The sequence below is a fragment of the Manduca sexta genome, chromosome 24 (genome assembly GCF_014839805.1).
Source record: "Manduca sexta isolate Smith_Timp_Sample1 chromosome 24, JHU_Msex_v1.0, whole genome shotgun sequence".
NCBI classification, from domain to species: domain Eukaryota; kingdom Metazoa; phylum Arthropoda; class Insecta; order Lepidoptera; family Sphingidae; genus Manduca; species Manduca sexta.
Window position 1 is genome coordinate 17,161,948 of NC_051138.1, and position 15,759 is coordinate 17,177,706.

At 36.6% G+C, this 15,759-nt stretch overlaps 1 protein-coding gene across 1 annotated transcript; it reads right to left on the bottom strand.

The window, feature by feature from the left end:
• Positions 1-292: 292 nt before the first annotated feature.
• On the bottom strand, positions 293-14,972 carry LOC115450819 (paramyosin). The gene is made up of 9 exons (XM_037442250.1): positions 14,735-14,972; positions 8,566-8,778; positions 8,056-8,194; positions 7,556-7,708; positions 7,180-7,243; positions 6,352-6,479; positions 5,735-5,877; positions 1,143-1,322; positions 293-876 (listed from the first exon to the last, which is right to left on the bottom strand). Exons 1-9 carry the CDS (start codon positions 14,854-14,856, stop codon positions 783-785), a joined length of 1,236 nt encoding a protein of 411 aa, XP_037298147.1. The 5' UTR covers positions 14,857-14,972; the 3' UTR covers positions 293-782.
• Positions 14,973-15,759: the final 787 nt, after the last annotated feature.

Sequence of the window (15,759 nt, forward strand, 5' to 3'; positions counted from 1 at the left end):
AGCACGCACTTCTTTTAAACATTTCTCTTTACAATTTTATATTTAATTAACAAAGTTTAATGTAGTTAAAACATTGGAAATCATATCTATTTTTCGCTATGAATTATTATAACCAATCAACATTTTTTTTAGAATAAAACGTCACAATAGTAAGGCATACAGTTGACGCTACCATAGACACGAATCTAAATACATACCTATTTTATATACATCATCAGCCGAAGACCTCTCATAGCCAACGAGGCGACAAGATGGGTTAACAAATTATGTTCGAGGTAAATCAAACAAAATAATTGTATAACATAATTTATTAAATCTAAACATTCTACCAATATGATAACTTCTTATAAAACTCTAAAACTTACAAAACAGACTACAATACATACACAAACGTTAAAAATAGTTATGATAAAAAATACTTACCAAATACCTACTGAACATTTATTGCAACTGTTCATTCGTCATCGGAATGTTTTGGTGTTTCTACCATCTATTATATACCTATTTATTACCTCTTTATCCATTTATTTAAGTAGGTATCATAATATTATAAATATGTATGCGATAACATTGCAATAATTTTATTCGCTGAATAATCTTGCTTTTTATGTCTTTGTCTTGTTTACATAACCAAATGGCGTTTACTTTTTATGATATTATGTTACATTTAACTATGGGGTTTCTGCGCATTTATCGGATACTTAATTCGCTTTTATGCCAACTACAGTTATGCGATTAATACAAAAATAGTTTGGGTAAAAGTTAATAAAACACGAGAATATTTAACAGCCTTGTCGGGCGGGAATCAATGTCCAAAAGATGGCCTCTGGCATCGACATCGGATGCCGGAGCCATGATCTTGCCATGCCCAGCATTCTGCAAATAAAAACTGTTGGCTATAATCTGGCGTAATCTAGAAAAGCGAAGACATTTTTACTCGGCTGAATAGGGACCACGATAATCAGTATGAATGATGAAAAACCAGCTGTCGCTAGTTACGGGAAAAAAGTGTGGCCAGCATAATTCTGACTGTTCTCGGGGGAAACATTGTCGCCAGTTTGTCGACCTAGTAATTGCTAGGCCAGGCTCAGAGTAGTCGCTTTGCCGAGCCGTGAATAAGGAAGGATGGGTATAGTCGGTACCTGGTGAGCGGTCTCGGCCACCACTCCAGTTGTTCCTTGGTGACGCGGAGCTGCGCGTCGAGGCGGGCCAGTTCATCGCGCAGCTCTTCCACCACAGCCTTCAGCGTGGCCGTCTCCGCCGCGCCCATCGCCACGCGAACCTTCAAATCCGAACATTCGCGCGAACAGCGCTCGCGGTCTCTGCACATGGACAATAGTCACTGATAAGTAAAAAGGTTAAGGTTTAAGGTTGGGGACCTGCACTAGACTCTACATACGAGACAAGAGAGAAGTGGAAAACACGCAATATAGTATTCCAATTTTCATATACAGTTGGCAGGTCTCTCGTTAGCGAAAGTCCGTTTAGATAGGTACTACCGAAAGGTCTATTTCTGCCGACAAGCAACATTGTGGTAGCTATATTAAAGAACATCGTAGGCTGTGTCAGTACTGAGAGTTATGACATAGGTTGAACTTGATAGCCACAGATATATTGGAATATAAGTATTAGAAATCAATTACGAATTGAATAAAATTCTGTTTCCTTTAATTTTTTTTAGGTAAATAAAAAAAAAGGGATCAAATCAACGGAATCATACGAAAAGTTTATTTTTTATCGTTTGCGTAAAATATTATAATTTATAAAAACAATTGAATCAATGAATAATCACCCTTATCAATTATAGATACTACGTCACTGGTTTTAAATAACTATCTTGTTTGTTTGCAATTTATGCCGGTCGTTTTGAATCAAAGTTTTTAGAATTTAGGACAGTCTTTATCAAGAAAATTATAAATTATTTTACATACAACGTTTTTTTTCAGATACAGTACCTATGTAATGCATTTATCGATATATATTGACCAGCGTTTGATATTCATAATTCAATATTCATTTACTATGAAAAAAATGGAATTAATTAGAAACGCGTTACCATGCCAGGCCGAATCAGTTATTCAGAAAATGCGATTCCGTTCTGTGCTTATTAATTCTGGTCGAATCGACGACGGGCATATTAGCCTCAATTTACTGATAACTAGGGTCCGGATAAATATGTATAAAAAATACAAAATATGTACATATAATATGGACCAAAAAATCTAAAGTATGGCAAAAATATGGAGTATAAATAATACCTTTCATTTTAAATATTCTTTATTTTGAAAAATCAGTTACTGTTACAGTAAGAGTTATATTTAAAAAAAAAACTTTAAAAAAGGTAGCGAAATGTTGAATTCAAATTCTATAAAAATTATCGTTTCATCAAAAATAAATATTTTTTTTTTACTCTATCGCGGTTATTTAAGTATATTATATTTTTAACTCGACGCGACGTTTCGGAGACTTTGCAGCTCTTTCGGCCCTCCAACACCTTAGTCCGCCCCGTGACCATGAAATGAAATGAAATGAAATGATTTATTTGAATCTGTAAAATGTTATACATTATTTAGATTCCGTCAATATTAACTCTACAACCAGTTCGGAAAGCAGTTTTCACCAGAGAAGAACGGGCAAGAAACTCTGGTGTTGCTCTTTTCAATCAGTTTAGGGTAAAGACTACAGTACGTGATAAAGTAAGAAAAAAAAACAAAAAAAGTTTAGAGCAGTTCATTTATAGGCTCGTGAAATCTATATCTTCTATCTATACTTATAATAAATCTGTAGAGAGGTCAATTCTGTACATGAAATGTATTTCCAAAATAACTATCAGGGGGTGATTAGGGATCGATACTGATGCCAAAAATGCAATTAGTAAAATTTTTGTCTGTCTGTCTGTCTGTCTGTCTGTCTGTATAACCGTTATAGAAACAAAAACTACTCGACGGATTTTAACGAAACTTGGTACAATTATTTGTCATACTCCTGTGCTGGTTATAGTATAAGTACTTTTCATCACGCTACAATTAATAGGAGCAGAGAAGTGAAGGGAAATGTTGGGAAAACGGGAGAAGTTACTCCATTTTTTAAGCTTCCGTCGCGTGTGCAACCTTAACGGTTAAAGCTACACAGAAATCATGTACGACGGAAATGTTCTCCTTAAAATTATGTAAAAAATATCCAACCACAGCATATGTCTATCTTTTATGGTTGACTCACAATAACATGTGTAACTCCCGATAGCTTAGCAGTTCGAAGCATTCTCATTATATTTGTCTACTCTTACGTTTATAACACTCTCAGTCATCCCTAATTATAAAAGTTAACATTATGAAATATTTCATAAAAAAGAATCATAGAAATCGGTATAGAAACACCAAATTTATACATGAAATACGCTAATAATAAGCCATCATGCGTGAATACTGAATCATGCTATAAGGATTATTTTTGTATATATATAAGGTCGCGAACGCACAGGCAGGCGGCTTGCTTGGCACCCAGAGGCTAGCGAATCACTTAGTGAGTAGCTTCGTAAAACGAACATTCTCGAACGTTCGCGACCGGCTCCATTTTTGAAGTCCGAAATCCACGCGGGCGAAGCTGCGAGCGGAAGCTAGTAAGGAATAAATTAATTTAATTTTTTATATGACTGCACTACCCTCTCAGGAATCATGAAATTTCTCTATTATCCTTATAATTATTTTCTCCCAGTACCTCTAGCAATTAGAAATTAGAAATGTAAGTGAAATGGGCAGAACAGTCCACACAAGCAGCACCCGTTCACGACTATGACGCATGTGCCAGCCATCGGCCTCCTCAACCATATTGTAGGGAAGTGGCCGACCCGTCACACGACGCCGCGGCAGGTACAGACAGTTAGAGAGTATTTCATACCCAAGCCGCTTACAGTTATATTACAAATAAAGAGAAAGAAAAAAAATATATATATCTCGATCAAATGACATGATTCCAAAGACAATCACACAAAAATGCCTAGTCCCAGGCATTTATATCCTCAAGGTATTCTGAGATCTTGTACTAAGCTTTATTACACAACTTGCGCTTAATAGTGGCTTCAAATTTCGCAATATTTAAGGATTTGATCTCAGTGGGAACTTTGTTATAAAAATGTATACAGTAACCCTTAAAAGACTTGTTGATCTTTTGGAGCCTTGTTTTGTGATTAAGTAATTTATTTTTGTTTTTAGTATTTAAACTATGGATATCGCTAACTTTTGGAAAATTTTCTATATTTTTATGGACATACACTAAGTTAGCGAAAATGAATTGTGATGCTACTGTCATTATATTTGCTTCTTTAAATATTTCTCGTAGCGAACATCTAGGGCTTAGCAAATATATAGATCTTATCGCTCTTTTTTGTAGAACAAATATAGTATTAATGTCAGCAGCACCACCCCACAGTATAATTCCATAACTCATCAAACTATGAAAGTAAGCAAAATAGACCAATCTAGCTGTTTCAATATCAGTTAGTTGGCGTATCCTGCCCACTGCAAAAACTGCGGCGCTCAGCTTTTTAGCTGCTGAAGAAGGCTGCAGCCTTCGAAACGTTGAAAGAAAAATATAATATTATGTAGTAGCGCAAATGTAGGTATGTAAGTACGTAAAAATACACCGACGTGCAAGCAGCTCAAAACGTCACGTATGTACGTATAATGTTTGAAAATATGGATGATGGTGAAATGTTTTTGTAAAATATGGACTTAACCTTAAAATATGGAAAATAAAAATTTGTTTTTCACAATCCAAATACGATAATAGATGTAGAGAATAAGTTCTAGAACGAAAATCGCGTAAATTAAAAATATGTATTCACATATTAATCCGGGCCCTACTGATAACTGCTTGACTGAGTGTAGTTGGTCACAACCACTGACATTCGTGAACACAGATTTTTTATGTCTTCCTAATAATTAGTACCTGAGCACAAATTTATCCACTACTGTATAGTTAACGTAAATAGTGTTACGACTAAATATTTTTTTTAATGTATATTTGAATAGCGCCCCGGTGAGCATATTTGGTATGCGTAAGCGATAGGTCTGCTCAAAAACAGAAACTAAGGTTTAACTACTATATTACTGTGCAGTGTTTTGTTTATAAATATCTAAAGGCTAATCTCACGTCATTTACGATACATTGACGTGCGCCATTATAATGGGTTTTATAATGGCGCACTTTACTATCAACTCCAAGTTTTGGACGTACCTACTTCTATTCTATTTATATACAATAAAAGCGTATAATATCATGAAGGAAACTGCTTGCTCGTCTTATCATTCACGGTCAGATTCTTCATTGATAGCGGTAATTGCACCGGAATATACTCACATTTTTCATGTGTTCCCAGGCTGTAAAGCCTGCTGTACACGAGTATAGTAAATGGCATGGTATACAGTAATTTAATAACTATGTTAGTAATAATACGGATTTGATAAAGTGCTGAATTAAATCTACTAAAATTGTTGCATTGTTTCAAACTGGTGGAGTAGTATGCTTGTTCTCTACCTACCTACCTACCCGCGTCCACAGGCTTAAAAGTCGAGTACTGTGAATGTCGTACCTACTTTTGGCAAACTTTTACTTGTGGCAAATTAAGTACTATTGAGTAATGTGTTTGACACTTTTGTCTTTTATTTTTATTTGGCAGTTCATAAAGAAATGTTAGGTGGTCTGATTCATGAAGGGGTTGTAAAGCCATGCTCACTCGTGCTCTGCGCTGAGCAGCTGCCGCGTGTCGTCGAGCGCGCGCTGGCGCTCGTCCGCGGCGCGGCGCAGCGCGGCCGCCTCGCGCTCCGCGCTGCACAGCGCCGCCTCGTGCTGCGACAACTCCTCCTCCAGCAGGGATATCTGCACAGGTGTTACAACATAAATATAGGGCGAGCGTAGGGCGGGCTGACACACTTCACATACCCTCCAATTTTTTATATTTACCTATATAATCACAAATAATTCGTATTGTTTTCATCGATCGAGCTTTAGGGTAGAATATCAATGTTCCCAATTTCAGTTTGTTTTTTTAATCTATCGTAAAGGATAATATGGTCGCCTCTGATTTAGCACGGAATACAGAAAAAGGAGTGAACACATCTATCCGTCGCCAGGGCACGAAAATGCTTCGAAATCTAAACGCAAATAGCAAAATGCCATTATAATTGTTGTTGTACAAAAGTTCAATTTCAGTAGATGTCACAAGTTGTGGTATTTAGTGTCCTGTCCTCTATTGTAATATCCTACTTAAGTATCGTTGCATGTGCAAATGTAATGCCCCACATGCTGCACTGTTCGCTCCCGCGGCACAATGGTGTTCGAATGTGTGGTTACCCGGTGGTAGGCGTGGTCGCGGTGCGCACGCGCCTCGGCGAGCGCGGCCCGCTCCAGCGCCAGCGCGCGCTCGCAACACGCGGCCGACGCGCGAACACTTTCCAACTCGTTTCGGGCGTTGCGCCAACCTGTCATTACGTATTTTTTTACATCACTGAGTGGCCCACTACACCTGATGGTAATCGGAGTCGGGTCCAAATAGCAGACGAGAGATGATTACCCCTCGCCTATGGGTACAAATATGCCGGCTTGGGTACTGATTCCCCATGCCAACACACATACACACCTCATCACATTTAAGACAGTTGAAGTTAGCGTACATGTTTTTTTTCATCTCACAACCTGTAATACACAAGTGTTTACACAATAGTCAATAATATTATGGATCTAGTGCGTTTGTGTTACTGTTGAAAGGGAACACTTCGATAATTTAAAAAGAGTTGAGAAAGAGGGGGAGAACTCTTTACACGTCCAGAATTTTCATAATTAAGTAGTCTTATTTATAAAACTTGCCGCACGCGCAGAACGAATCCTAACTTGACTTTGACGACAGCTAAGAGACAGCCAACACATGATCGACGACTGTTCCCTCTTGTATCAGTAAATCTAACTAACTAATAAAATACTTATGAATGTGATGAGGAGGTTTTATTATCACCAGACACAGGAAGTCCACTGCTGACCAGAGGCCCCCCCCTTAAAGATTTTCAGACCCACCAATTAGAAGCGGCCTGCTCCAGCGACTTCTTGCTAACTTTATAAGTCATTTGACAAACTAAAACAGTTTAACGTTACTAATAGCGTTCAGTTATAACGTATTCTTCTTACCTATGCTCATTTCTGAAGCGCGGTCTTCGGCAGCGCACACGTCGTCCTCCAAGGCGCGCTTCTCCTGGTTGCAACATTTTAATTCAATAATCAATAAAATGCTTTATTCATCACGTAGGCGAACATAGTTGCACTTATAAAATTCTAGCTTTTGTTCGGGTATCCGGAAAAGTAACGAATCAAAATAATACTTATGTAGAAAATTTAAATCGAAGGGATTTTAAAAATTCTATCAATAAAATAATTTTTAACCGTTTACTTATTTCCCAATATCAAAAAAACTACGTCGCTCCATACGTCCACGTCACAGTTCGTTAAGACAAATATAGATATACGTAGGTATCACATTTTGACGGTGCTTTACCCCAAATCTTACCCGTTCGAGCACGGCCTTCTCGATGTCTTTGTCTCGCAGCAACTGCTTCAGCCTCTCCAGCTCTCGGATGGCGAGCCGCACTTTCGCGTTGTCGGAGTCCAGCAGCGACTTGAGCGCGCACACCTGGATACGGAGTCTCTCGGAGCACGACACCTGGTGATATAAATTTCAGTGGCGTAAGATTTGAGCCTATGCTACTTCTGAAACGAGGGAAAAGTAATAGTCTCGCTATGTATGTACATAATTTGATTTTAAATTTATAACATTCTATATCTAATAATACTGTTATACTATGCTAAAGTGTTTGTTTTTCTACATCGCACATTTCGTGAACGAACTTCGACTCTTCAATGATACGTGAAGCTTGTGAATGTACTTAGGTACAAATAGTCGAAGTCCCAGGCAATTTCTAGTACTATGCATAGAAGATTGGAAATCACCCGATGAATTAGCGATCACCGTCACCAATCACTAAGGATAATGGTTAATGATAAGCAGACCTGCGTCTCGAGGGTTTTGCGCAAACATCGGAGCTCGTCCCGGCGGCGTCTCCACGCGGCTACCAGCATAAACCTGCCGATCCTAGCTGCGGCCTGCTCTTCCGCCACGCCGTGCAGCGGGAGACCTGACCACTGGCAGCTCTTTGTCACATCTACCACAAATGAAATCATTATAAAATGGCGCCGTAAATAACTTATGACCGTACAAAGTTGGTGCGAATTTCGTTTCCTAAAAAGTATGGGCAAAAGCGCAACTAGTGCGCTAACTTTCGCGGCAGAATATGAATCAAACCTAGGGCCACGTACTGGAGAGACGATAAAACTAAACAAAACGACGGTAACATTGTAGCTGCGGCGAGGAAAGCAGGTGCGAGAACGTCCCTAATTTTAATCAGGCAAGCTCCTTTTTTGGTTTAGTAAGTGGAGGTGTTGGGCCCTCTCGTATAAACGCGAGCTCCAGGGCAGTTTCCTGGTTTGCCCCCAATTCAAAGCCATCGCATTGTATATTACCTTTCCCTCTTACTCCTCTTGGTAGGCGTCAGGTCTTCAAGGGAAACTGCCTTTGGTCCTATCTTGGCTGGCTGCGGGGTGTTTCTTCCTCTGATCTCCTCCAAGCAGCTCCTGATCCTGGCTAGGTTTGGGCTCGGGCGGCACGACTTCGCCGTAAATTTGTTCACCGGTACCGAGAACAGTTGCTTCTTCGGATGTGCTGGTTGCATGCGCCTGCCAAGTTAATAATACAATAAATAATTAGTCTGATTTCTTTTGCCTATCCTTATACTGCAGGCTAATTCGCAGAGGCTCTCTAATGCATTTTCTTTTCTTATTTACCCTCCCGCCCCATCTCGAAATAAGTACTTATTGTCGATGAAACATTTTTGTATTGTTTGTTCATAATATGTAAGCCCGCACGTAAGCTCTGAGAAAATGTATGAAATGTTCGTGTATTAATTATTTTATCCAGCGATTTCCTCGATATTAGTAATGAATGTAGGTCATCATCAGGCGACGAAAGTGCGAAATACGGTATATGTATTCCATAATGTTGTACCTACCTATAGAATATTCTTAAGTACAAGCATCATAACCCAAACCACCTCCTGTCCCGGTACACTTCATTACCATACCTTAGAAAAAATAAAGTAATGGAACTTCTGATGGCGAACCTAATTTTAAAATATTCATAGAATTGTTTTGGTAGAATTATTAAAAACTATGGGCTTTGGTAAGAACGTGCTATTTTGGGTCACTCTACCTTATTTGTGATAAACAATAGATTCAAGATTCTTTATTTATCAAACATGAGTATTCAGTATATTATATACAAAGCATGCAAGTTGTTCAATATAATATTTATGTAAAATGATTAATCATGTTTGGCCATTATGGCGTACAAAATAATATTATTTTTCTGTTATTGTTTACTTATAATCTATATATATAAAAATGAATTGCTGTTCGTTAGTCTCGCTAAAACTCGAGAACGGCTGAACGGATTTATCTTATCTTGGTCTTGAATTATTCGTGGAGGTCTAGGGAAGGTTTAAAAGGTGAGAAAAATTCTATTTTCTATTTCCCATACAAACGTTTTCTAACTAATACGTAGAGTCAATTTGAGCTTTATTGCTATTGTATAAAGTTCACTGTTGTCTAAGCAATGTAGGTGTGTTCCTAACATCAAAGCAGTGTGCATTGGAGCACAGAATATAATAATGTAATGTCGCGTTCTGAAACTCAACAAAAGTGATATCGCGGACCCGACTAAATTGAACAGTCATTAGTTATTTGATTGGCTTCACGATATTATTTCTTTTGTTTTACTTTAAAATGCATGTTTTCGTTATGGACAATTTTTGAGCTACTTTTGCATATCTATACTTATAATAAATCTGTAGAGAGGTCAATTCTGTACATGAAATATATTTCCAAAATAACTGGGGGTGATTAGGGATCGATACTGATGCCAAAAATGCAATTAGTAAAATTTTTGTCTGTCTGTCTGTATTACCGTTATAGAAACAAAAACTACTCGACGGATTTTAACTTAACTTGGTACAATTATTTTTCATACTCCTGAGCTGGTTATAGTATACTTTTCATCACGCTACAATTAATAGGAGCATAGCAGTGATGGAAAATGTTGGGAAAACGGGAGAAGTTACTCCATTTTTAAGCTTCCGTCATTTCGTGTGCAACCTTAATGGTTAAAAGTTCCTTCGATTTCACCAGGATCCCATTATCAGACCCTGACCGGACAATCGGACCACCTGCATACCACCATAAATTAAAAAAACATCCCGACAAATTGAGCACCTTCTCCATTTTTGAAACCCGAAATCCACGCGGGCGAAGCTGCGGGCGGAAGCTAGTATATTGATAAAGATACATAAAATATTATCCATCTGAAATTCGGATATACTGTAGTATGCTTTTTCTTCGAGATGTAGTTTTAATTTTCTTTTTAATACATGCGCATTCTGATCCTTCTAACATTTCGGTAGTCTATTGAATATTATAGGGGTCATGCAAAAAACACGGCCATGCAAAAAACACTTTTACGCATTAATGTTGCTTTCGAACTACACAAATTGAGAATAGAGTTAACTCACTTGTTAAGTTTAACTATTTATGTCAGATAAGAGTGGAAATAAATATGGATTATTTTTAACAATTATTATAATAAGAATACAGAGAGACGATCACAATAATCATAAATAAACAACCCGCATAATATAGATAATTAAGAACACGTCGTCTTACGTAAACCGCAACATCGAAATTCTTGTTTCATTAAAACAAATCGTTTTTCCCCGCGCAACGCGACGTCAGATCGGCGCGCATACATTTGGAGTTAAGTCATTAGTATAGAATGTTACGAACAAGCTGACGCATTCCGCAGTGGTGACCACTACGCGTCGAACCCGACGGACAAACACGATGCATGTAGAGAGGACAACAAGGAAAATCTCGCTCATACTAAGTGTACACATTAAGCTGAGGAGAATATAATCAACTTTATTATTATTAACATTATGCACTGGTTGAATACCACGGTCGAAACAAGTTTATCGTCTCACGAATTGTATGTTACGCAATGTAAAAGTTTTAGAGAGAAACCCAAACCAACCCATTGATCTAATTTGTCGTTTTATAATTAGATGGGATAGTCCAGTTGTGACATCCTGCAATTTGGTTATTGAACTCTCCAAAGTGCATTCTACACAGTATATGCAGTATTAAAAGAATATATACTCATTGTACAAAGTTTATTGTATCTACTTAAGGTATATCTATGATATCTTCTTTTCATCTACGTAATAAAAATGTTAAGTCTGAATGATGGCCTATATCGTTTACTGCAGAATAACATAAATTTGAGCACTAAATTATTTCTAGAAATTCATCAGTGACTTATATAATCCTTAGTTAATAATTTTCAATTGTTTTAACATTGATAAAATGAGTATTGCGTAATCCAAGCATAATGTAATTTTCAGAACCGACGCGGTAGACAGCAACGCCTGGCACATTTTGTTGTGGTGTCCATTCTGGAAAACTAGTACGTGTTTCAATGAGCAGCACCGTGTTATTTGTATTCCTTAACATACGAATATGAATCATCTTGGAGGCGATCAGTGCGAATACTAGTTTCCTTAAAAACTGCGCACACCATCGGCCCATTTACGCTTCCTCGAAAAATACCTATCAATCAACAATAAGTGAAATCTTACAATTCTATTATTATAGTAATGTTTACTGGCAAGGAAAACGACTAAACCGAATCTGTTTGTCGATCAAGGAGAAATGTTACGTCACTTGATGTCAGAATTATGCCTTTTGCTGTTATGTGTATAATGTATATCTAATACAATATTTGTAACGAACTATTGTGTTATAGTGAAAACTCTGGGACGTAGATTATGGATCAGTATGTACTCAGTCGCAATCGAGCGGGGTAGACCCTGGTCACCATGCCTTCATGGTAACTGAGTCGGAATATACCTTGGCAAATATACCCATACCAGTTTTCAATTACAAAATTTTTGCAATACTAAAAACTGAAGACAATAATGAAACTTTTGGAAAATACAAAGATTTTCATGGAATACAGAAGAAAGACATGTTTCTTTAAGTTGAATTTTTTATTCCGGCACTTGGTCTAACGTCTCATTTTTAATATTGGTACATTAGGTATTATATACTAAAAATTTCAGTACCTATCCAAACTAATCCCATCATTTAAAGAACTGAATAAAGGGACGAGTCTATACTTGCCTGATGGTGTATCCAAATCTGTGCCGCCAATGCGTGTGTTTGGAAAAGGGGCGAGGGCGCGCGCACGCAATACCTAATTATTATCCTACAAATGAAACATGTCTGTATTGACATACGTTATTTAACCGAGTACAGACCAATGCTTTCATGAGGTTTTTCTCATTGTTTTCGGCATAACAACCTTTGCAGTGAGCAGGCATACAATAAAACCAGGCGCTGTGATTGGTTAACATTGAGATACTACTTATTTGATTGGCTGTCAAGTATACAAAGCTGAACAATGTCAAAGAAAAGAATGAAATCGCAGATACTATGCGTTCAAGCCCATTTTGTAGCCTCATAGTATTGTGTGTGATTACATACGTTTGGATTGAAAAACATTACGCGAGTGAGGACATAGTAAAGTAATCGTGAGGCTACCTTGTCCGGTAACATGCTTATGGCAAAGAAAAAACAAACACATGTCTTTTCCCTGAAGGGGTAGGCAGAGGTGCAACCAAGACATCCACTGTTCGCCATATTCCGTCTGGCAGGCATATTGTCAGGATTTTTATATGAACTAGTACTTAGTAGAGCTGTTACCAGTGCATCCAAGCCAAACAGCATACAGGCCTCAAATCACAGACAACTTTATTATTAACGGTAAAGTGACCCAACTGCACCTCATGGTAACAGGAGTAAGGCCCGCATAGAATGTAGACTGACGAGAGATGATTATCCCTCGGGAATCGACACAATTATGTAGGTCTGTTTGAAACAGGGTTTACATAAGCTAACCCCGGAATCAATATTATTGTTACACGAATGTGAGTTTACCGACTCTTGGAAGCACTACTTGTGTCATTCTCTATAAAAACAAAAAATGAGATGATTCACTTATTACTTACTTACCCAATCACTTAATAACAGCTCATAAGGATATTTAAGATCGAGCGATAAACCATTTGCGGTTTGTAGATTTTTAATCGGTATAAAGGTAATTGTTAGTATATCCATTTTTATTACATTTAATCATATTTTGCATTTGTAATATTGTGTAATTATTGCCAAAGTATTTAAAAGAGGACATAATGTATTTTAAATTTTGTACCTAACCTAGATGTTGCCGTAACTGCTTTATATAAACTATAAAGATGAAAAGCTACAAATATTGGTCTTGTTTTGTTGTATTGTGTTTCATAACACCACAGTTCATATTTACAATACTTCTTTTTTAACGTGATTGACTGGAATAAATTAATCGGAACTTACCTACTTAGTACATAGTTTGAAAATAGCAATAAGAAGTTTTTGAGTTTTGACACATGTAAAAAAATTCCAGGTCGAATAAATGATCGGAAATTATTTCTTCTCTACAAGTCTTCAGGCTCAAGGCATATGTTTAGGTTTGTTTTAGAATTCCAAAATGATCTTTGCCTGCATATTATCATTATAAAATAATAAATATACTAATAATAAAAACAATAGTAAACACTGATTCTACAAGCTGCGATTGTGTCACATTACTATTTCATTTTTATCAGGAGCTTGAGAAGAAAATGAAGCGAGAAATGGTAGTGATAGAAAACAAAAAGGAAAAAAATATTCTTTCGGTTTCTTTATTACATTCCTTCTAGACACCTTCTAGAATTATTCGCGTACTATTCAGAACGTCGATTTACGAAGTAAGTACGTAGCTACTTAGTTGTTAAAATTTTTCGTATTTTATAAGCTTCAACAATTATTACGATAAATTGAAGGATCTTTTATGCACAACTTAAAATTTAGAAAACACGTGGTATTTTGGTGAAAAATAACATGGCAGCAAATAATTTCTACCGGTCATTGATTTTGTTACTCTTCGTATTACACTTCCTCAGTTAATTCGTGACAAAAAATATATTTAGTTTGGCGCATACACCGATAAATATAATATTAAAAAATAACAGAGTGGAAAGAAATACTATTGACTAATATATATTTAGAGTCAATTATGATCTCCAACTTTTTTTGACACAAATTTGAAGCTACAAAAGCATTTAGGATGATACAACAAAACCACAATTAAAACCGTGAAAAAGAAATGACTGGCAAACTTGTAATATCCAAAACGAACCATCAATATATATGTACTACGAGAGAACGCTTATAGTCATACCTTGTAACATTTGATTATATGGCACTATTTTATTTGCTCGTATTACACATGCCATATTTAAAAAAAAAGTAATTAAATTCCATTTATTTTTTTACTAGTAAAAGGTAGCAAAAGAACTCATTTTGATATATACCAAAATATCTTACATGAATTTTATTATAGGTAATGAACTATCGTCTGTGACGAATTAACTATTACGAACTTTACATAACATGGTGTTTACATAAAATGTTGGAATAAATTATGACAGAAATACAATGAGCTTACGCTGGCGGCGTGGTCTGCAGGGTGTACCTCTCCCTAGACAGTTCTCGTTCCGAAATGTCCCCTGCGCCAGAGCGGGCGACAGGGGATGCACTGCGAGGCATTTTTGGCAGATTTTCCGGCATTTTCTACAATTAATTCTTCTAAAATTTATCAAAATTACAACAGATATTCCGGTTTTGTTTGATTTGATGACATATGTTTGTTTCGAATAAATTCAAACGTGTGTCAGAGTTTATGTTATATTCAAGTTTTTTCAAACAACCTTCTTGGAAGTACATATATACAAACAAGTATGCGACAGCCTCAGTTTTGTATTGCGCGCCGTGCGCTACACTGTGTTCGTATGAATTCGCGAATAAACTTAATTTGGTTTTACACTTAAAAATATATGTTGTAAGTTAGTGTTGTTTATGGCACTGCAGTTATTCTGAAGGTTCTGATGTTTTTCGTCGTAGAACAAGCAAGGTTTGGAATCTCATTAATAATTATTTAACATTATTTACAATACTAAAAACAGACTCAATGGCTTCGGCGGGAAAATACAAAACATTTGTATCAATACAAAATACTATGTTACTTTAGCGAGTTTTTATACGATTCTATCATTATACTATTAGGTTGTAACTTACAAATCATAACTTGTGATGTATTAGATTGTGTAATAATGGGTTAGGAACTTAATGATAAACTTATCCATTCCTCAAGTAGTTCTGATGAGGTAGTCGGTTACTGAGAGCTGAGAGGTAGTAATACACGGTGATAAAAATTAAATTTATGATTCTTTAATAGTAAATTGTATAAAATATTTAGATGGCAACATTTTTATTAGGTACTTTATGTTTATTTACTATTCCTTAGTCATGTGATTAATAAAAAGCGTTAAATAAGGAAAATTACGTTCCTAATCATCACTATTACAGTAAATAAGGTAAAATGGGTGTTAGTATTACTTTTCTGGAAAAAGTAAGAGACACGTGGCGCATCGATCGTTGAGTTGGTTGAGCAACGAATGACCACGGATTCAA

Bases quoted from the DNA above. Each gene is read 5' to 3' on its own strand.
- LOC115450819 (XM_037442250.1), bottom strand. From the start codon at position 14,856: ATGCCGGAAAATCTGCCAAAAATGCCTCGCAGTGCATCCCCTGTCGCC. The intron at 5,878-6,351 runs GTAACCACACAT...ACACCTGTGCAG, and splicing joins GCGACCACGCCTACCACCGG to ATATCCCTGCTGGAGGAGGA. The intron at 877-1,142 runs GTACCGACTATA...TTTTATTTGCAG, and splicing joins TGGCCGAGACCGCTCACCAG to AATGCTGGGCATGGCAAGAT.